The sequence below is a fragment of the Schistocerca piceifrons genome, chromosome 1, assembly GCF_021461385.2.
Source record: "Schistocerca piceifrons isolate TAMUIC-IGC-003096 chromosome 1, iqSchPice1.1, whole genome shotgun sequence".
In the NCBI taxonomy this organism is placed as follows: Eukaryota; Metazoa; Arthropoda; class Insecta; order Orthoptera; family Acrididae; genus Schistocerca; species Schistocerca piceifrons.
Window position 1 is genome coordinate 1,233,829,192 of NC_060138.1, and position 23,625 is coordinate 1,233,852,816.

The 23,625-nt window shown below is 42.6% G+C and overlaps 1 protein-coding gene across 1 annotated transcript in view; it reads right to left on the minus strand.

Annotated features, from left to right (window-relative positions):
* LOC124780139 (Down syndrome cell adhesion molecule-like protein Dscam2) overlaps positions 1–23,625 on the minus strand; it is a 513,871-nt gene that overhangs the window by 421,567 nt on the left and 68,679 nt on the right. Inside the window, exon 4 of the mRNA XM_047253759.1 lies at positions 17,412–17,532. Within this exon, the coding sequence (XP_047109715.1) occupies positions 17,412–17,532 (121 nt within the window). The remainder of the gene's footprint in view (positions 1–17,411; positions 17,533–23,625) is intronic.

The window sequence follows — 23,625 nt, forward strand, 5'->3', positions numbered from 1 at the left end:
TCCTTCACTATATCCCATATTGTCTTTATTTTGTTATCTGATATGACTATCTTTTCCTTGTAATATATTTGCTTTGACATCCATATTACAGTCTTTAATATTTTGCAGTATTTCTTATAATGTGCTATAGCATCAACATTGGAAATGTTTCGGATTGACAGATACAGTTTTCTTTTTGTTTTACAAGATACCCTTATTCCTCGAGTAATCCATGGCTTCTTTGTAGATTTTCCTCTAACCTTGGTAAGTTTTGGGGGAAAGCAGTGTTCAAATAAGGTAAGCACTTTATTAGCAAAAATGTTATATTTTTCATTCATGCCATGAGCACTGTAAACATCAGTCCAGTGAATGTCTCTGAGGAGTGTCCTAAAATAATCAATTTTTGGCTTACTGATTACCCTCTTGAGCTCAGATTTAACAGATTTTATATCCTGTTCAGTATTAACATTTAACAGAAGGAACTGCATGTCATGGTCTGAGAGGCCATTGGCTATTGGTTTTGTAATATAATTTTGTTCATTGGACTTTTCTATAAAGATATTATCAATGGCTGTTTGTGAGCAAGTGGCTATCCTAGTGGGGAACTTTACTGTGGGAATTAAGTTGAATGATAGTGTTACTAACTCAAATAAGTTCTTATTCGGAGAGTCTTTAAGGAAATCTACATTGAAATCACCAGCAACCACTATTTCTTTGTTTTTGGTTATTAAATGGGCCAGTACAGCTTCAATGTGGTTTACAAACAGATTAAAGTTACCTGCAGGTGCTCGATATACACTTAATATTATGAAAGATTTTTTGTGAAAATCTAATTCTGTTGCACATGCTTCCATATGCTGTTCTAGGCAAAATTTATGAATGTCTATGTTCTTAAATTTATGACAGTTCCTGATGAATGTGGCAACTCCTCCTTTCTCCATTTCTGATCTACAAAAGTGAGATGCTAACCTAAACCCTGTAACAAGAGTTTGTGGGGTTCCGTTTGTAGTGTGTAAAATTGAGTGAAGCCAATTATTTTGCTTGAAGTGATTTACAATATTTATCTCTAACTACTTTGTAACCCTAATCATGGTTCCTGTGTAGCCGAATTGACTTAAGAAGGCTGTAAGTGGAACTACCCACTCCCAGAGATTGACTTAAAAAACTGCATTCAGGGTGTTTCCATAAGAGCGTGCAAAAATTTAACAGGACATAGAAGATGCTTCACTGAACAATTTTACGTACGGAACCTGGGATCGGAAAAGTCAGTTTAAGGAGATAATAGAATAAAATTATATTACTGTGTAGGCTGCTTTTTTTGCTTTAGTTACAGTTAACTGCAAATACCATCACTGACACAATGAACGTACGATCTGTACTGTATCTTACAATATGTGCTGAAACTGACGACCATCGACTTCAATGCAAGCATAGCACCGGCGATCAAGATTCTGACACCAGCTGAAAAATATCGCTGGTGTCTTTCCAACCACATCGAAGGCAGCAACAATTCTGGGAACTAATTGCACCTCAGCACTCACTGGGGTCTCATACAGAAGTAGTGACTTCAGACATCCCCACAGGAAATAACAAACGGGATTCAGGTCACGTGACCTGTCAGACCATGGACCTCCCCTCCCAATCCAGAGAGCAGGAAATGCAGCACTGAGTTGGTTGCGGACATTCACGCTGAAGTGAGCCGGCTGGTGCACCGTCACGTTGTATCCACATTCTCTCAAGAGTAGCCGAGGGTACCTTCTCCAACACCTCTGGCAGGACTCTCTGCACGAATCTCAAGTACAGGTGGCCATTCAGACCGCCAGGTAGGAGATACGGCACAATGAGACTGTCGCCTACAATGCTGGCGCAGATACTCGCAGCAAAGCGTACTTGATGGTGTGACTTTAGTACAGCGTGAGGATTTTCCTCATCCCACACAAGGCTATTCATGCTGTTCGTAATACGAGGCGTGTCTTTTAAGTAAGTACAGTTTTGAAATTAAAAAAAGGCGTGTTAAAATATCTCAATAATTTTATTTTTACACGAAAGCCTGTACCTTAATCTATGCACTGACGCCATTACCGTCTCATTCTTCGTTGTTTACGTTGTGTACTGGGTGTTTAAGGTGCCTCGGATAATCGTGAGTCCCGCCGACTGTACGGGCTTTTATAAGATTTCTTAGTGCTAAAGGCCTAAAAGCGATCTGTGCAGTTTACGGAGAAAACATTATGAGTGACGGAATGGTAAGAAAGTGGGTGAGAGCATTCAAAGGTGGCCGCACAAATGTGCATGATGAACAACGGAGTGGGTGTCCTTCGGTCGTTAATGAAAGTTTGGTACAGGAAGTGGACAATAAGGTGAGAGAAAACAGACGCTTTACGATTTCCTCCTTGCGGGATGACTTTCCTAATGCTTCTCGTAGTGTTTCGTATGGCATTGTGAGCAAGCACTTGAATTACCGAAAATTGTGCACACGTTGGGCACCGAAAATGTTGACGGATGTGCACAAAACCAAACGTTTAGACAGTGCATTGACTTTCCTTGAGCGGTACCACAACGACAGTGATGATTCCTTAAGCCAAATTGTTAAGGGCGATGAAACATGGGTGGCCTACGTCACACCAGAATCAAAGCAACAGTCCATGGAAGTTGAGCAAGGGCATCGTTTTGCTGCAATACATTGCCCGTCCGCATATGGTGAATCAGACCAAAGATCTCATCACATCTTTTCGATGGGAAACTCTAGATCATCCTCCGTACAGCCCCGATCTTGCGCCCAGTGACTACCATCTGTTCCTGCACTTGAAGAAACACCTGGGCGGTCAGCGTCTTCAAGACGATGACGAAGTCGAAACAGTGGTGATGCAGTGGTTAGCAAGTCAGGCGGCAGACTTTTATGAGGAGGGTATTCAGAAACTGGTACAACGTTATGACAAGTGCGTCAATATTGACGGAAATTATGTAGAAAATTAGAGTAAGGTACAGGCTTTCATGTAAAAATAAAATTATTGAGATATCTTAGCACGTCTTTTTTTTTTAATTTCAAAACGGTACTTACTTAAAAAACTCGCCTCGTACCATCACGATCATATCAGTAAACAGCACGATTTGGAGGAAATCTAGTTGATCAATCCATTGTTGGAACAACCATTGACAGTCACAAGCATTATATGGACTCGTTGTGGGTAATACGGGTGGAATTGTTGTTCGTGGAGTAATCGCCACACGCTGGTATGTCCAGCGCCCATTTCACATGCAATACGACGAGTACTTGTAGTGGGGTCCTCTGCAACACATTCCCGCTCCTCCGTTTCGAAATCGGGCGTGCGAGTGGTCCTCGTGTTGCCAGGTCCCTCATTTCTTCTTTCCAATGAACCGGTCCCCCGCTTTAGTCGATCGAGAATATAATCATGTCCTGACGGGTGATGTCTGTTAGGAAATCGTTCCCTGTAGAGCCTGCCAGCACCGAGAGCATTGCAACCTACTTCCCCACACGCGAGGTGCAAGTCAGTGAGTTCTGCGAAACTCTACCGGTACTGCGCCATTGTGCTGTACTGTACGTCTCGGTAAAGCGGTGAGTAATGAATGGGTCTGTCGTTGACTCATAACACGTTCTGTCATGCAACAATGTAAATACGATACAACAGAGCCACCTTATGGTCAAATAAAGTGAACAAAATCTGCAGAATTATATTTTTCACTCTGCAGAGGAGTGTGCGCTGATATGAAACTTCCTGGCGGATTAAAACTGTGTGCCGGAACGAGACTCGAACTCGGGAACTTCGCCATTCGCGGGCAAGCGCTCTACCATCTGAGCTACCCAAGCAGGACTCACGACCCGTCCCCACAGCTTCAATTCTGCCAGTACCCCGTCTCCTACTTTCCAAACTTTACAGAAGCTCTTCTCTGAACCTTGCAGAAGTAGCACTCCTGGAAGAAAGGATACTGCGGAGACATGGCTTAGCCACAGCCTGAGGGATGTTTCCAGAATGAGATTTTCACTCTGCAGCGGAGTGTGGGCTGATATGAAACTTCCTGGCCGATTAAAACTGTGTGCTGGACCGAGATTAGAACTCCTGCACTTGCCCGCGAAAGGCAAAGCTCCCGAGTTCGAGTCTCGGGCCGGCACATAGTTTTAATCTGCCAGGAAGTTTCAAACAAAATCTGAATCATGACTTCCTAGTAATCAGACTCATCCTTCTTGTCTTCTGGTACGAAATAATGTACGTACATGCAAACAAGCAGCACAGTACACTCTACACCTATATCTACATGATTACTCTGCAATTCACATTTAAGTGCTTGGCAGAGGGTTAATCGAACCACAATCATACTATCTCTCTACCATTCTACTCCCGAACAGCGCGCTGCAAAAACGAACACCTAAACCTTTCTGTTCGATCTCTGATTTCTATTATTTTATTTTGATGATCATTCCTACCTACGTAGGTTGGCTCAACAAAATATTTTCGCATTCGGAAGAGAAAATTGGTGACTTACATTTCGTAAATAGATCTCGCCGCGACGAAAAACGTCTTTGCTTTAATGACTTCCATCCAAACTCGCGTATCATATCTCCCACACTCTCTCCCCTATTACGTGATAATACAAAACGAGCTGCCCTTTTTTGCACCCTTTCGATGTCCTTAGTCAATCCCACCTGGTAAGGATCCCACACCGCGCAGCAATATTCTAACAGGGGACGAACGAGTGTAGTGTAAGCTGTCTCTTTAGTGGACTTGTTGCATCTTCTAAGTGTCCTGCCAATGAAACGCAACCTTTGGCTCGCCTTCCCCACAATATTATCTATGTGGTCTTTCCAACTGAAGTTGTTCTTAATTTTAACACCCAGGTACTTAGTTGAATTGACAGTCTTGAGAATTGTACTATTTATCGAGTAATCGAATTCCAACGGATTTCTTTTGGAACTCATGTGGATCACCTCACACTTTTCGTTCATTAGCGTCAACTGCCACCTGCCACTCCATACAGCAATCTTTTCTAAATCGCTTTGAAACTGATACTGGTGTTCGGATGACCTTACTAGACGGTACATTACAGCATCATCTGCGAACAACCTAAGAGAACTGCTTAGATTGTCACCCAGGTCATTTATATAGATCAGGAACAGCAGAGGTCCCAGGACGCTTCCCTGGGGAACACCTGATATCACTTCAATTTTACTCGATGATTTGCCGTCTATTACTACGAACTGCGACCTTCCTGACAGGCAATCACGAATCCAGTAGCACAACTGAGACGATACCCCATAGGCCCGCAGCTTGATTAGAAGTCGCTTGTGAGGAAAGGTGTCAAAAGCTTTCCAGAAATCTAGAAATACGGAATCAACTTGAGATCCCCTGTCGATAGCTGCCATTACTTCGTGCGAATAAAGAGCTAGCTGCGTTGCACAAGAACGATGTTTTCTGAAAGCGTGCTGATTACGCATCAATAGATCGTTCCCTTCGAGGTGATTCATAATGTTTGAGTACAATATATGCTCCAAAATCCTACTGTAAACCGACGTCAATGATATAGGTCTGTAGTTCGATGGATTACTCCTACTACTCTTCTTAAACACTGGTGCGACGTGCGCAATTTTCCAATATGTAGGTACAGATCTATCTGTGAGCGAGCGGTTGTATATGATTGCTAAGTAGGGAACTTATATGTATCTTAGTTGTAAAACAGTAATGCTAGACAATGCGATAGACAAGTTTACTTCCATATCTCCTGAATCTGGCTTCCCCGACTCCTGGTCCCCTACCTCGATTTGTTCAGTGGAACATTCTCTACGTCATGTTACGGTTTTGCGCGCTCTTACGGAAACACCTTTCGTAACGGATGTAACCGTCAGAGACACGTGTCAGTCGGCTGCCTCACTTTGAGTGAAACCAATCAGACCCGGATATGAATGAAAAACCATTGCATAGTTAACTTGACCACAGAGACTAGTTCCATTCGGCTGTATTATGAGAAGAAAAAAAAAAAAAAAAAAAAAAAGAAAACAGACTGGGCGAAGAAACAGTCGTTTGTTGAAAGTAGTTGCGCAACGAGTAGCTGTGAGGCAAGTTCAAAAGCCGACAGCAGTCGCATCGAAGTGAGGGGCAGGCTGGTAACAGGAGCGCAGAAACAATTTCCACTGTGCATTGGTGACGTGCGAGACACGCCAAACTCAGAGGAGCGAGGCGGCGCGGGCTGAATGCGGCGCCTCCAGTTACTACGCGCTGAAAGCGAGCCGCCGTGAATGCTGGCCTCCTTTGAGGGACAAACACCCCAGGGGCGGGCCCCGCCGTACTCTGCCTGCCGTGCTCCCCAATGTCCCGCGGCGCTCTCCGCGTAATCGAACGGCGCAGGTGATAACGCGGGCCGGCCTCGGCAAACACACGGCGGGCGGGCCGCGGGAGCGAGCCGCCGCAGCCAGGGACCCGGCGCTCTGTCGCCGGACGGCTGCCAGAGCTTTCCGCTCCCTGTGTTTACCCCTGCTACCTTCACAATATCAAAGAGAGCATTCTAGTTAACACTGTCAAAAACTTTCCCTAACTCTACAAATGCTGCAAGTGCCTACCTTTCCTAAAACTATCTTCTAAGGTAAGTCGTAGAGAAAGTATTGATCGCATGTTCCTACATTTCTTCTACCAGTTTTTCCGTTTTTCGGTAAAGAATTTGTGGTAGTATTTTGCAACCATGACATATTAAACTGATAGTTCGGTAATTTTCAAACCTGTCATCATCATCATCATCAGTGTTCTGCCTAAAGGCAGGTTTTCACATGGTAGTTCTCCAGGCTGTCCGGTCTTCTGGCATCCTCTTCAGGTCTGCATAATTTCCTTTTCCCTTTATGTCGTCTATCATCTTGTATCTCCTTCTTCCTCTCTGTCTTCTTCCACAAACCAATCCTTCTAAAGCATCTACTAGCAAGCACTCCCTTCTAAATGAATGTCCCAACCAGTTCTTTTTCCTTTCTCTTACAACCTTCAGCACATCTTCTCTCACCATCCCTTTCCAATACCCTTTCATTACTCACTCTTTCCATCCAGCTTATTCTCTCAATTCTCCTCCATATCCACATCTCAAATGCTTCTAACTTTTTTCATCCTCTCGTCTCAGTGTCCCTATTTCGGCCCCCTATAGTGCCACACCCCAGACAAAACATTTGCCAACCCTTTTCTTTAGTCTTTTATCTAATTTGCCACATAAGAGTCTCCTCTTTCTGTTGACTGCCTCCTTCGCTATGGCAATTCGAGTTTTCACCCCCTGGTGACATCTAAAGTCCTCAGTTATTGTGCTTCCGAGATATTTAAATTCACTCACTTGGATAATGGTAGATTGTCCTACTTTAATATTGGACAGTCTGCGTCTTGTTTTGATCACCATACTCTTTGTTTTTGCTGTGTTTTTTTGCATCCCATATTCCACACAAGGTTCATTCAGATCTTTGAGCATGTTCACTGTCCGCTCACTTTCTGCCACTAATACCATGTCATCAGCAAATCTTATACATTCTATTCTCTTTCCACCAATACATATTTCTCTTTTCCCATCTAAGCTTTTCGCAATAATCTCTTCAAGGTATACGTTAAACAAAAGTGGGGAAAGGCAACAACCTTGTCTAACACCTGTCAGCAACTGCTTTCTTTGGAATGGCATTGCCACATTCTTCTTGAAGTCTGAGGGTATTTCGCCTGTGTCATACATTCTGGCCACGAGATGGAAGTGTTTTGTCATGACTGACTCACCCATGACTATCAGTAGCCCTGATGGAATATCGTCTACCCATGTCTTTCAGAGCTTTGTCAAATTCTTCATGTAGTATGATATCTCCCATTTTATCTTCATCTAAGTCTATTTCTCTTTCGGTAATATTGCTTTCAAGTTCATTTCTCTCCCATGGAGACTATACAAACTATCGCCACCCCTCAGCCCCCCCAACCCCCCCCCCCAACCCGTCCCCCTCCCTGCCCAGGACTGGATTACCATCCGAGCTGCTGATAGTCCTACAGCTACCTCTCTGTTGTGTACATAGTTCAGCGTAGTCAGCACGTACACAACTTTCCCACTAGAGCGCGCCCTGCTAAGCACAACCGCGCAGGCGCAGCGCTCGTCCGAATCCGCACTACGAGATGGCGCTGCCATAGAGACGGACCAAATACATGAACGTGCGAGATATTATAACGAGTGTACAGATCTCCAATTAGTCAGTCTGTATCAGTCTGCATTTGTCTGCACCAGTCTGTACCAGTCTACATTTGTCTGTACCAGTCTATAGTCAAGTTTCAGTCTGCGCCTAATAAGATTACCATATTCCTGCATAGCCATGAAGATAAATGTTTTGTTAAGCATCCGAGATATATGTGAAAATAAGATGAATGTACCAATACCAAAGGAACTTCAGATGGTCAATTGTAAATAGCATCCGGAACCAAGTTAATTAATTTTTATGCTTGTTATTATTTTTAATAAACGTGTGTGAAAATTAATCAAGTTCTGTTTAAAGTTGGTACCATCAATCTGATACTCTAAGCGTGCAAGTGGAATTTCTATCGTCTGACCTAACAGCAGAAGATAAACACGCCACGATAAGACCACGAGACATATTGCTGACACTCGCCTACTTCATTAGAGCAACAAGTCAAATAATCTGATGGTGTGTGTACTGAAGGTCTTACAGTACGCACACCACACTCTCTTTTCCGCTAAGGCCTCTTTCATTTTCCTGTAGGCGATATCTATTTTTACCCTTTTTAAATATGCTTCTGGAACCTTACATTTGTCTAGCCATGCCCACTTAGCAATTTTGCACTTCCTGTCAATCTTATTTTTAAATGTTTGTATTACTTTTCGTCTGCTTCATTTGCTGTATTTTTAAATTTTCTCCTCTCATCAGCTAAATTCAATATCTTTCGTGTTATCCAAGGCTTCCTACTACTTCTTGTCTTATTTGTCTGCTGCCTTCACTATTTCATCTCTTAAAGAATGCCATTCGTCTTCTACTGTATTCCGTTCCAATGTTCTAGTAACCCTTGCCTATTGCCCCCTCTGAAACTTTCTGCAACCTTTGGTTGTTTCAAATTATCCAGAACCCATGTCCTTTATTTCCTACCTTTTTTCAATTTCTCCACTTTTAAACTACAGTTCACAACCAATAAATTGTGGTCTGCCCCTGGAAATGTCTTACAGCTTAAAACCTTGTTCCAAAATCTCTGTCTAACCATTATGTAATCAATCTGAAACCTTCCGGTGCCTCCACGTCTCTTCCATGTATATAGGATTCTTATTAAATTATGCCCTGTGCAAAATTCTACCAGGTTGCTTTCTCTTTCATTCCTTTCCCCTAGTTCATATTCACCAAGTATTTTTCCTTCTCATCCTTTTCTTAGCATCGAAGTCCCCCATCACAATTAAATTTTCGTCTCCTTTATCTGAATAATTTATTTTGCTTATCATAAATTTCTTCAATCTCTTCATCATTTGCGGCGTTAGTTGGCGTGTAAACTTGTCCTGCTATGGTAGGCGTGGGCTTCGTGTCTATCTTGGCTCCGACAATGTTTTCATTACGCCGTTCATAGTAGCTTACCCGCATTCCTATTTTCTTTTTCATTATTAAACCCATTCCTACATTACCCCTATTGGACTTCGTATTTATAATTCCGTATTCACCTGACGAGAAGTCCTGTTCTTCGTGCCACCGAACATAAGTAATTTCTACTTTATCTAACTTGAACCTACCAATTTCCCTTTTTAAATTTTCTAACTTACTTGCCCGATTAACGGATCTAACATTCCACGCTCCGATCCGTAGAATGCTAGGTTTGTTTCTCCTGACGACGACATCCTGCTGAGTCGTCCCCGTCCGGAGTACTGGAAAGGTTGTTTCCCCTCTTCAGGAACCACACGTTTGTCTGGCGTCGCTACAGATTTCGCTCTCCTCCATTGTGGTGGTACCTACGGTACCGGTATCTGTATCACTGAGGCACGCAAGCCATACCACCGACGCTAAGGTCCAAGGTTCATGGAGAGGTTGCCAACAATGGATCGCATTATAAGCATTTATTCGAACCACAAGCAACGAATCGCAAAATACGATCCAGCCAGTATTCTGTAGCTATTTAATAGGCATTCCAGCGTCTTAATAACTATTTGGAACATGATAGTGTGTTTACTAAAAGAACAAACTTATCGAGAGAAACTTCATTGACCTGAGTCGTTAACTATCAGCTGGGTCCTGTCCTTTCACCATATATTCAAAGAAAGTCACAAGTGAAGAAATAGTCGAAAGAAGACAAGTCTAATTAAATTTACCGTTCATTTCCAGTCGGATGGTTATTGTAATAAAAGTCAACAGTAATTATAGTTGCTCATACAGTATTGCACTGCTTCTGTGGACAATCAACTCAAAATTGTTTTAAAGTGAAATTCATATTCTGTGACAAGAGGATGCTGGCTTTCATGTAGTCAAAGTAGTTTTAGAATTTTTTGTTGTGGTTTGTAAATGATGTTATGTGCATACATCTACGTAAAATTAGTACTGAAAAGTAGTTGTTACAATGATTCAAAGTTTTTACCGCATCTATTTGAAAAGCAACCAGTTACAGAGCAATAACTAAAGAATGACAATCAATTTTTGTCATGATTAAGCGTATTTTGAAACAGAAGGTATTATCGTGAATGACGGAACACAGTATACGTTCCATAAAGTGTTGCTAGTCATCGGTGTCCCTTAAAGTAACTAAAATCACTGCATTCCATATGCACGTCTTATGTGTTCGTATCACACTTTGTCCAGTTGCTGCTTTGTCTTTCTCACACGTTATTTACGTGATTTCAAAGTCATTACAGTCATTTACTAAATTTAAAATTTTGCTCGTTTTGGAGCCGGTGACCGTCTGCAATTAAATTCTGGCAATCAAAATTACGACTGACTTCAGTGAAATTTAATTTATTAACATTTTTGACATTTAGATCGTTGTTGTATGTAGTAATAAACAGTCGTGCATTACCAATCACCTTATATCTATCTGTATTCTATCGGAATGCACTGATCTTCGGATTCGATACCCTGTTTCCACTAAAAGTGGAAACTTGGATACACGTGTTAAAATAAAACTTTACATGCTCCGTGGTGTATAGATAGCTCATAGAATGTCTGAGTGTAATGTTATTCGTGTGGAAGTGAGCGAAAGTTTTCAAATTGTTTGCGAATAGTGTAAATGAGGCGAAACTTGGGCATCAGCCCGGTATTCACATAGAGGGATGTGGAAAACCGCCTTAAAACCGGATCCAGGCTGGTTGGCACATCGATCCTCGTCTTTAATTCGCCTGGCTAATTAGAATCGTGGCCTTAACATGTGCGGCTATCCTGGCGGGCCTGAGATGAGCCTGTGCGCGATGTGAGTATTCTATTCTTGTCTCCCCGTCCATACAGGAGCGATACGTAAGGAGAGTTGTAGTATACTTGTATACCTGCATCCATCACTTTGTTTTATTTCTCGAAATTTTCTACGTAGTCAGTAACCTTTCTGGCTATTGGAGCTGTTATATCCTAGCCAGTAATGCCAACCGAGCCCGCTGCCAAAAGGTTGGCAGCATCAAAGTCCAGATGCCGTCCGCATGAGCAGCGCCAGCGAGACAGCAAATCGCCGCAAGTCTGCGCGCGCCACCGCTGGCTTCTGGGTTCTTAAGCGCTGGAGTCGCGAGCGCTAGGACAGTTCTGTATTCGCCGCTCAGTTGTATACTCGCCACCGAATTGTGTACTTGCTAGTCAGTTGTGTGTTCATCGCAGCAGAGTTGTTGTTTGTCGTCAGCCGACGCTGACCTAGCCGCTCCGACTCGAACTAGACAGATCTCTGTAGACACGGAGTTCATCAATAAAGATAAGTACCGACTTTTATTTAATCAGAGTGTTTGGGTTTTCATCTTTCTGTTCACTGTTCCAGCGGACCGGTCGGCCCGCTATTAAAAGTGTGGCGGTGACTTCGTAAGCCGTTTCTACCGCGAATTGTTGGTCGCTACGAACACCGCCACAAAAGGAGCCATGGCTTTATTCCCGCATATCACATCTCAGTTGAAGCGAAGATAGGGGAGCTGACGCATGGCATCATAATATGGAGTGAGGTAGGAACCATAGATGCTGCTACGCAGTTGGGAAATCGAACCTCCCCAATCGTCTTGACTTCTGGAAGACTGCTGTAATAAAAGGAGGGACTACCGTTTGGCCTGCTCTCCAAAACTCGTATTTTCGTTTATTATTAGCTACTATACGAACATTCAGATTTTGCTCGTAATGAGAGCCCGAAACTTTGGCATAATGCTTTTTTAAATGTTTTAAGTCTGTCTTCAAATTAAACATGAATGTGTATGGTTTACACCTTCGTGACCGAAACGACGCATTTTTTCCTGCCTTTTTTTTTTTAAAAAAAAATATGTATGCCTAATTGCCGAAATAAGTGCCTTTTGTTGCCACTTTGATTATTGTTTATTTCGTTATTTTTAAAAACAATGAATGACACCTTAAAAAGAGGTAATAGTGCAAGAGGGCTTTAATTATCTCTTGTGTTTATTTGGCTCCCTATCGTATCATACCTCCTTCAAAAGTAACAATGAGCGCCGGGGATAAAACATGGTTTTACTGATGTTCTAAATTTCTCTTCCTTTCAATTTTCATTACGACACTGTTATCCAAAGTGTTCAATGTTCTTTTACTCAATAAACTACAAACTTACATTGTTAGCTTTGGATGCGACCTGTTTGCTACTGATGATAAAAATACTTCTGTGGATAATATGTGAGTAATCAGAGAATTACGATAAGAAATTTTTAATTCCTCAATATCTTAGTACAATAAAACACGAAGATACAGTTTCCAAGGCTATTGGGAACAAGCTCTCTTTGCTTCCAACGGCAACTGCAGCACTGTGTCTAAAATCGCAGTTGGTATTCAACTCATTGATTTTATTGATGTCAGAATCCCTTTGTGGAAACTACAAACTCCTACGTTAACCCAGTTTTTAGTGAACCATACGACGAATCTGTGCCCAGTGAGTCAAGTCTGCGAAAATGTTACGCAAGTGAACGACACCATGAAGCAATGAAAATTATTAAAGATGAAGTGAAAAAGAAAAAGTTCTGAATTTCAGTCGACAAGTCAACCGACACTGCCAATCCCATTATTCTGCGATTAGACCCTTCAAAAGATGAATCAATAAAAGCATTCCTGCTTACAACAGAGTCTGGAGTACGGTTACTGTCGCCTGAAGATATTCAACACGGAAATTTACTGCTTTTCTTTCCAGATGCTGCACCATGCATGACAAAAGCTGGAGAACTTTAAAAATGTTAACTTTAAAAATATTATTTCTGAACATCCTTCACGTGATCTGCTTGCAATGGTACACAGTGGAATGCGAGTTCTCAATTGCAAACTTGAATAGGTTTCACCTGTTGCGAAAAATCTTAACTTAACCGCGAGACGATCTTTAGCAGAAATCTAAATTCTTAAACGAGCACTTTCTTTGGAAATTTGAGAGGTTACTTCCACAAGAACAAACTACAATGTCTGTTCGTCCATTCTCAGTTTTCGTAGCTCTTTTACGTCCTGACACAGCAGCTCACGAAACAAATTGTGGTGAACACTTCAGTCTGCTTTTTTAGTTTCGCACACGATCGCTTCGCTTTTTCTTCCGTTTGAAGCAAGGCGCTTGCCGCCAGCATTGCATTAATTGCTCCTGTACAGACGATTAGCCGTCCAGCATCCATTTTCCAACAACTATGACGAAAAATCTGACCGTTCTGTAATAGCTCGAGTGAAGTACTTTAATCAAAGAAGTTTGAGAAAATCTGTGGAAAAGAACTTTGACTAAAGAACTTTGACAGAGTAATATGGGCCTTGGACAAAGTAGCAGCACCCATTGTATCGCACGAGTGTTCTATACGCGATCTTCTTTATGGATCAGCTATACTTTCCTAAAAGCCTCCTAATAAATCGACGACACTAGCTGCCACCCAAAGAATTGAGGCTTCCTAATATTTTAATAACGGACAGACCCGGTGGCAATATTTTATTTTTTTTATGGTATGCCAATCATGGGTCGTTGCATGGTGGATTTCCATTTTACTCAATGTAGTGTGTAAATGGCTGGTAATTTTCTTCCACTTTTACTGTAAATGAAAGTAAAACACTGGTTCTCATTTTCTCGAAGTTGGATCTTGTCACTCTATTTTATAAAAGTTTGTTCTTATCGTGGAAAGGCTAGACCAGTTCTTTTTACAGAAGTACAGACTGTCAGATATATGAATAATTAAGTAAAAGAACTAGTTCTTTCTGAAGGAAATGACAGATAAAGCCGTAAAAACATTAAAAGGAATCCTCGAGAAAAAAGTTAGGAAAAAACGTTTACGTATGTCTTATATGATATTCTCAGTTGTTAGATGTTGGTGGCGTGTTTAGGTTTAGTATCACTAACTGAAGTGCTGTTAATTCTTTGTCCTATTGCTTGTATGTAGGAGCGAAACATAGAGTGTTATCCGAAATTCCAAAAGATATACTGCTCGAAATTAAATATTTTATTTCAAGGCAAAGTATTAATGACGACTTACGAATCATATATCATCTGAAAAGGGTGAGAATACATGTGATCATTTAAGTGTTTACAACATTGCAACAGAAGTCAATGGCTGCTTATGTGGAATGGTAGTACGTAGGTAAGCCGGCCGTTGTGGCCGAGCGGTTCTAGGTGCTTAATTCCGGAACCGCGTGACTGTTACGGTTGCAGGTTCGAATCCTGCCTCGGGCATGGACGTGCGTGATGTCCTTAGGTTAGTTAGGTTTAAGTAGTTCTAAGTTCTAGGGGACTGATGACCTCAGATGTAATGTCCCGTAGTGCTCAGAGCTATTTGAGTACGTAGGTAAATAATTCACGTAAACCAAATGCTTACAATTGTTAATGTGTCAGGATTGGCGAGGAAGGGAAAGCAGTGGGTACCCATGGAGGTGAAAACTCAAACATATTTTAAGTGCGTGGTAGTTTAGTGCCATACAAAGGGAAGGCAGGCCTAGAGAAGCCGCCGGAACTGAATGGACTGCTGCCCAAGAGAGCAGGAGAGGAGAGCATCTGGTCGGGTCGGAAGCTGCCAGCAAATGAGACCGGGCGGCGTGTCCGCTGCCAACGGCTGGCCGCGGCTCCACCCCCACGTGACCGCCTCCAACCCTCCCTATTGGACAGCCAAGTTGTAGACGCGCAGTTCGGTAGCGTTACCTCGTCAGCAACACTTGAGTTTAGCTGCTGATGGTTCAACACGCGAGTTTCAAAGTGGTTCTGTCCGGTTTTGTGCAATGTGACTGATACGCTGAAACTAGCCGCCAGGCAGAAGGTACTGACGAACATCGAGTAAAAAATTAAAATCAAATTTTTATACTGTCAAATCCATTCAGTAACGGCCCCCACTGTACAAAATAAAGCATGCCAGTCTATATGTGAACCTGTGGTTTGGAATCCTGTAATAGAGAAATAATGTATTGAAGCTGTTCTTTCTGACAAGAGAAACATGTTAATGGATTGTAACGGACATCTCTAGTTAAGCAAAAGCTTGGCGTGTAGGGGTCTAGAGAAGGCACCAGTCAAGACGACAACCCTACGCCTTGGCCGGGAATTATGTATTATACTTTAGAACCACTTCAGTATGAGCTATGGGAAGATATACAACGTTCACTATCAATGCTCAAGCAGCGTACTACTGTGCAGGATAATAAAAGCTTGTTCCCAAGAAATAAGTGGGATTCTTAGCCACATATGTAATAGCTCTCTGAAGCAGGGTATTTTGCCAGATAGACTGAAGTGTGCCATTGTCAAACCACTGCATAAAAAAGGGGATACGTCTGATGTCAACAACTACCGCCCAGTCTCTCTTCTGACTGCCTTATCCAAAATTCTTGAAAAAGTAATGTATTGTAGAGTAGCTTCACACCTTTGTAAAAATAAAGTTGTAGAAAAATGTCAGTTTGATTTCCAGAAGGGTTTTTCAACGGAAAATGCTATATATACTTTCACTAATGGAATATTAAATGCTCTGAGTAACCAGAATTCACCCGTTGGGATTTTTTGTGATCTATCAAAGGCTTTTGATTGTGTAAATCATGGAATACTTCGAGATAGGCTCAAGTACTGTGCTATGAATGGGACAGGGCTCAAATGGTTTAAATCATACCTAACTGGAAGAGTGCAGAACGTTGAAATAAACAGTTCACATAATATGCAAAAAACTGGTTATTTCTCAAACTGAGGAACAATCAAGAATGGGGTGCTGCAAGGTTCGGTCTTGGGTCCTCTTCTGTTCTTAATATATATTAATGACTTGTCATTCTATATTCATGAAGATGCAAAGCTGGTACTTTTTGCCGACGATACAAGTAAAGCTATCACACCCAACAGACAAGAATTAACAGGTGAAATTGTAAACGATGTTTTTCAGAAAATCATCTAGTGGTTCTCCGCAAATGGGCTCTCATTAAACTTTGGCAAAAGACAGTATATACAGTTCCACACAGTAAATGGAATGACACCATTAATAAATATAGACTTCGATCAGAAATCGGTAGCTAAGGTAGAATATTCAAAATTTCTTGGTGTATGCATTGATGAGGGGTTGAACTGGAAAAAAAAAAAACACACTGTGGATCTGCTGAAACGTTTCAGTTCAGCTACTTATGCTATTAGGGTCATTGCAAATTTTGGAGATATACATCTGAGTAAATTAGCTTACCACGCCTATTTTCATTCTCTGCTTTCGTATTGCATCATATTCTGGGGTAACTCATCATTGAGTAAAAGAGTATTCATTGCATAAAAGCGTGCAATCAGAATAATTGCTGGAGCTCATCCAAGATCATCCTACAGACACTTATTTAAAGAGCTAGAGATCTTCACTGTAGCCTCACAACATATATATATATTTTCACTTATGAAATTTGTTATTAACAATTCGAACGAATTCAAAAATAATAGCAGTGTACATGGCACAACACTAGGAGAAAGGATGACCTTCACTACTCAAGGTTAAATCTAACTTTAGCTCAGAAGGGGGTAAATTATGCTGCCAAAAAAGTCTTTGGTCACTTACCTAATAGCATCAAAACTCTGACAGACAGCCATATAGCATTTAAAAGGAAATTAAAAGAATTTCTTAATGGCAACTCCTTCTACTCATTAGATGAATTTTTGAATATAGTAAGTGAGTAATTTCCCCAACCCCCACAAAAACAAAAAAAGAAAAACAAAAAAATTCAAAATATTGAGTGTCATGTAATATTTTGTGTAATGTAATATCTTGTATAGACACCTTTTATTAACCTGACACGTTCCACATCATTACGAAGTGTCCTATTCACGGTCTATGGAACAACTACTAATCTAATCTAATCTAATCCGTATACTCACGTGAATGTCGGGGCCGGGTTGGCCTGCGCTGCACAGCTGAGTGTGACGTCACGGCCCTCCGCCACCGCCAGCGACGTGGAGGAGCGCTGCGTCAGCCGGGGCGGCATGCCTCCCGTGGCTTCTGCGGACACGGCACACCACACTCACAGCGCCTTACCGGGCAGTACCACTCACTTGGTCATCCTTACTCAGCTATTCGAGGACTATTCTTCACATCATTACTAAGATTCCTATTTATTTGGTCACAGATAAACTAGATTCTATTTGTTGAACTTTTATTATTAACAGAAGAGGGCGCTGGGAGTGAAGGAGACAAATTCCGCCACCCCCCCCCCCCTCTCCTCCCCATAAACACACATTTTTCCGCATGGAAGGGAGACTCTATATATTGCGAATGTATAGAAAGAAGGATCCTTTGTTGTATGATTATATGATAGCAGAACAAACACTGGTAGCAGTTACTTCTGTAAAACATCTCGGAGTATGCGTACGGAACGATTTGAAGTGGAATGATCATATAAAATTAATTGTTGGTAAGGCGCGTGCTAGGTTGAGATTCATCGGGAGAGTCCTTAGAAAATGTAGTCCATCAACAAAGGAGGTGGCTTGCAAAACACTCGTTCGACCTTACTTGAATATTGCTCATCAGTGTGGGATCCGTATCAGGTCGGGTTGATAGAGGAGATAGAGAAGATCCAAAGAAGAGCGGCGCGTTTCGTCACAGGGTTATTTGGTAAGCGTGATAGCGTTACGGAGATGTTTAGCAAACTCAAGTGGCAGACTCTGCAAGAGAGGCGCTCTGCATCGCGGTGTAGCTTGCTGTCCAGGTTTCGAGAGGATGCGTTTCTGGATGAGGTATCGAATATATTGCTTCCCTCTACTTATACCTCCCGCGGAGATCACGAATTTAAAATTAGAGAGATTCGAGCGCGGACGGAGGCTTTCCGGCAGTCGTTCTTCCCGCGAACCATACGCGACTGGAAAAGGAAAGGGAGGTAACGACAGTGACACGTAAAGTAACCTCCGCCACACACCGTTGGGTGGCTTGCGGAGTATAAATGTAGATGTAGATGTAGATCTAGGGGGCACTAGCTCACCCTACCTAATGAAGGGCTGGTATTAGAAACGATGCCTGTGCCTTGTACTGATACCACACATTCCGGTACAAGAAAACGCTCATTACAACAGTGTCCAGTATGTAAAGGCTGTTACAGCGCTAAACACAATATTGTATACGAAAAAGTAAACGACTAACTGTTTGTCTGCTTGGGTCATTTGTGTATTAAATGCGTTTCAGTGGTCAACTATTGAGCAGATTAAAATAATTTACTACAGTATGTAAGTATTTTTTCATATTGCTGGCTTGGTTGCGGAGTATCTTTGCGAGCAGCCGCGTCTGTAGAGTCGAGCATGGGTCACGGAACTGTTATGTTGTGTAGTGTGTAGTTCTGCATGTGAGAGGCATTATTAGTATGGAAGTTGAAGTGATGCTACAAGTGCTATTACGGTAAAGCGATGAAATAAGCAAAGGATTCTGAGGAAAGTGCGTCAAGAAGTAATTTAAAAATGAGCAGTGCTACTGATAACGTATTTCTGTATCCTCTCGTTGCGTGTCGTACCGTACAGTATCAATCATCCGCGCCGTGTTCGGTCTCCAAGAATGAACTGATGTGATCAGCAAAAATTAGTTACCGTAAAAGAGTGCAGTCAAGTGCCCAGTGTCTTGTAGCGAGCGTGAGGACGTGCGTTCGGTCATCGAGTTTCCGCATTATCAAATATCAGCCGCGCCGCGACGGTGACGCGCACGCTCGTACAAGTGAGAACTGAGAACTGAAAAATTAACTTTACGGACAGTGTTATACCATTACTAGTGTGAAGGAGGACTGGTACCAAAAGAAATCTGTGTATGCCTGGTGAGCGTAAGAACTTTCGCGCTACCATTTGGCTTCCGCATCATCAACAATCAGCCGCGTCGTGTCGGTTACACGTACTCTCGTCTGAGTGATATTGTGGACTGATAATCATCCGTTAATTGGGATAAACACTTATGAATTAGAATGTAAACAGTGCAACCTGCGATTTCCTTTAATCGTCTCAGAATACAGTTGCTCATACCAGACGTAGAACAGTGTTGTGTTCTGCCGATGAGTGGTTCTCCTGACTCGCTTGCATATTTCGACAGATGATTTCAGGCAAGCCAGCAGCAGTGTGGAGCAGAACAGTACGACCGCCGCGGGATTATCAGGTACGTGGTGTGGACAGGGCGCATGGTCTAGGAAAGAAGAAGCGACAACCAGTTTAAGGGTACCCCAACCCCATTTGTACCCCCGGGCGTGTTCCAAGTAGTGTTCTTGTGAAAAACAACTTATTTCCCAAGATCACTATGTTAACACAATTACTGCATTACTGGTTTCGGCAACATGTACTGCAATCTTCAGATCCATAAAATCTGGCATTGGTTGTTATATCATGCAGTACTTAAACACACAGTCACATTGGGACTACACAATATACTGTCCCACCCAACATGGCGTTATACCACGGACAGGCAAGATGTGGTATGCCTTGTTCCTGCCATTCGTACTACAAGTTGTACATGCAGTACGGTAGGACACCTGGCATGTCATTGTAGGGACTCGACTTTCTTATGCATATTGTGTAGTCCTAATGTGGCAGAGTGGTCTCAGTTGTATGATGTAACTACACTCCCCGGTTTTATGTATCTGAAGGTGGCAATACATATTGCCGAAACTAGTCAACATAGGGATCTTGGCAAATAAACTGATTTTCACAAGAAGAGTACAACACAAATTTATAGGTAGTTTTCTCCACTGAATGATAATTTCAGGTAACCACAAAATAATTTTCAACGAGGAATTTCCTTGGGGCATGTACATACACCGGTGAGCCGAGACGTTATGACCGCCCGCTTAATAGAGCGTTTGTCCTCCCTTGGAACACGGTATATAGCCGATTCTGAATGCCATGGGTCTGACAAACCCTTGATAGGTTTCCGGAGCTATGTGGCACAAGATATCTACGCACTTGTCATGCGGCTTCCGTTAATTACGGCCAGTGGTTTGTGGGGACAGATCCCATCGGGATCTTTGTATCTTTGTGGGAACAGATCCCATCGGGTTCACATTACATGAATTTGGTGGACAAGACATCAAAGTGAGCTCACTATCGTGCTTCTCAAACCACTTTGGCACTGTTCTGACCTTGTTACATCGACAGTTATTGTAATGGAAGATGCTATCGCTGCCGGGAAAGGCATCAAGCATGAAGGTATGGAAGTGTCTCCAATGTCCACGTAGTCCACAACCGTCAGGGCGCCTTCGATTACTACCACAGGTCCCACGGTAGTCCAGGTGAATTTCCCTCATAGTGTAAAACTGCTTCCACCGACCTCAATTAGTGGCACGGTGCATGTTTCGAGTTGTCGTTCGTCTGAATGATGACGTATCTGGGAACGACTATCAGATGTAACAAGAAACCGCTGTTCTCCGGGAAGAAGGGTACAAGTCAATATCCGTAATTTAACTGGAGACGCCTATCCTTCCTGAATACTATTTATAGTTGTGCATGTTAATAATAAATGCAAAAAATAATACCTTGTTGGTTAAAGTATTAGAAATAAGTTTATACAGTTTTATTTTAATAAGGTTGTTACCGGAATGAATTTTTCGCTCTGCAGGACTGGAACCAGGGACCTTTGTCTTCGCATGCAAATGCTCTACGGACTCAACTACTCCAGCACGACTCACGACCTCCCCCCCCCCCTTCCCCAACCCCCCCCCACCCCCTCACCCAACAGATTTACTTGTCGTAGTACTTCACCTCCTACTTTCAAATATAAACGGTTTTTCTGCTTAACTTGCATGGTTCTAGTCACGGTCTGGTAACAGTTTTCATGTGCAGGAAATTTCAGAGGTGTTGTAAGATATACTAATTTTTTCCTGTTTCAGCACTCATACCATTTGCCTCAAAGAGGAGCGTTGTTAACTTTTTGTGTTTACGATTCACTGCGGCATCTGCTACCTGAGCTGGTGAAGCCTACCCAAATTAAGTTTGATTTTTTTTTTCTTCACACACTTGCGGGTTTCTTTTGTTCCTGTTAACAAATTTTAATTTCATGTTCTCATTTCGTCCTGGGCTTTCAGATAGTACTGTTTAATGTATACATTTTGTGATATTCTTAATGTCGTTTGAATGAAAATCTTTTCTTCTCTTTAAAACCCACCCTTTGTTCCATTTGAGCTTTTCTTTTCTTTTCCTATCGTCGTACCTGCAACATAGTATGAGGTTTCCCGAAAAATCTTTCATAATTAAATGCACCTGTTACTTATGTCTGTGTGATCTTAATTTCGAAGATTCTTAACTTTTTGTAATTAAATCTGTTAAGTTATTAAATTTTACAATTACAAAATTGACAGCAGTGTAAGTGGGCGATAAGGACCGTCGACCTTCTACGAATCGACATCAAATGATCATCGCGTGCCAGTTAAGTCCACAGAAAACGCTAGCATGAACTGTTCATTGCTCTATCGCTATTCATTGAAATATTCATTGATCTTGAAGGATAATATTGCTACAAGAGCAATGAAAACAATTTATACTTTCAGCGTATCGGTGAGTACTGAAAAGTCTTTTTTTATTTTGCTCATCAGATGTTATGTTACGCTTTGTTAACCGGGGACCTAGAAACGATGGAGAGGCTCCGTTCCCGCCACAGCCTCAGTGGTCCACAACCCCACGACGACTACCGCAGTCCACTTCACCCCTCCGTCGACCCACACCGAACCCAGGGTTATTGTGCGGTTCGGCCCCCGGAGGACCCTCCAGGGAACGTCTCACACCAGACGAGTGTAACCCCTATGTTTGTGTGGTAGACTAATGGTGGTGTACGCCTACGTGGAGAACTTGTTTGCGCAGCAATCGCCGACATCGTGTAGCTGAGGCGACTGCGCAAACAGCGATACTGCAGACCAATAACTCTACATGCACGCCCAATACGTTTCCCTGTGAAAGTCAAATACCGCGGTGTCTGGCTGGACCGGAAATTACTCTGTGGAGACCACATACAACACATGACCAACCGAGCAAGCGCGAGGCTCAAAAAGCTCTACCCTATGCTCAACAGGCGTAGCACACTGAACAGAAGGGTGTCGAGGTCCTTGTACATGACACTTATTCGACCCCTGATGACGTACGCAGCTCCTGGCTGGGGATACGCTGCGCCGACACCCCTGCGCCGTCTGCAGCTCATACAGAACAAAGTACTCAAAATCATAAGCAATGCTCCACGATACACCCGCATCGCGGACCTTCACCGGGAATACCGACTTGAGACTCTCACGGAAGTAATCCACAAACTCACCACAAGACTATACAGAAACTACAGACATTCGCAGAACCCGTTTATTCTGAATCTGGAGAACTACGACCACAACCATAGATGGAAACATAAAAGACCAAAAGGCATACTTGTAAGGACCTAACATCTATGGCCAAGTACACGCAAACGCAACTGTACAGGTGAGCCCGTGTTAATCAGACACCATTACTGGTTATCCAGCTGGTACACACTTGCCGAATAACTGGCACCACGCAGGGAATCCGTACCGTACACTGCATGCAGACAAGCTCCACACCCCTCCCACACAGTGAGATGATCTGTGGCCGATCTCACACTACTATATAACGATCTCGATTGTTCCAGGAATGTAGCGGCTGCAGCAAACTGGGATACATCGCCATCTCTTGCCAAGGTAATGATGCATGGCCGGCCTGTGTGGCCGTGCGGTTCTAGGCGCTTCAGTCTGGAACCACGTGACCGCTACGGTCGCAGGTTCGAATCTTGCCTCGGGCATGGATGTGTGTGATGTCCTTAGGTTAGTTAGGTTAAAGTAGTTCTAAGTTCTCGGGGACTGATGACCACAGATGTTAAGTCCCCATAGCACTCAGAGCCATTTGAACCAATCTGAATGATGCATGATACTCATACTAACAAACCCAACCTTGCATGAACTATTGCAGCTAGTAAGCCACTACTGCTCTTACTACCCAACCAAATGTAGCAGAGGTTTTTTTCCCACGGAACGAGCCTTGGCACTTTTTTCCCTCTACTCTTCAAATTGATACCTTCATTCGCGTTTCGTCCACTATCTATCACCTGATGGACCGTGTTAATACGTAGTCTTACCCAGACTAT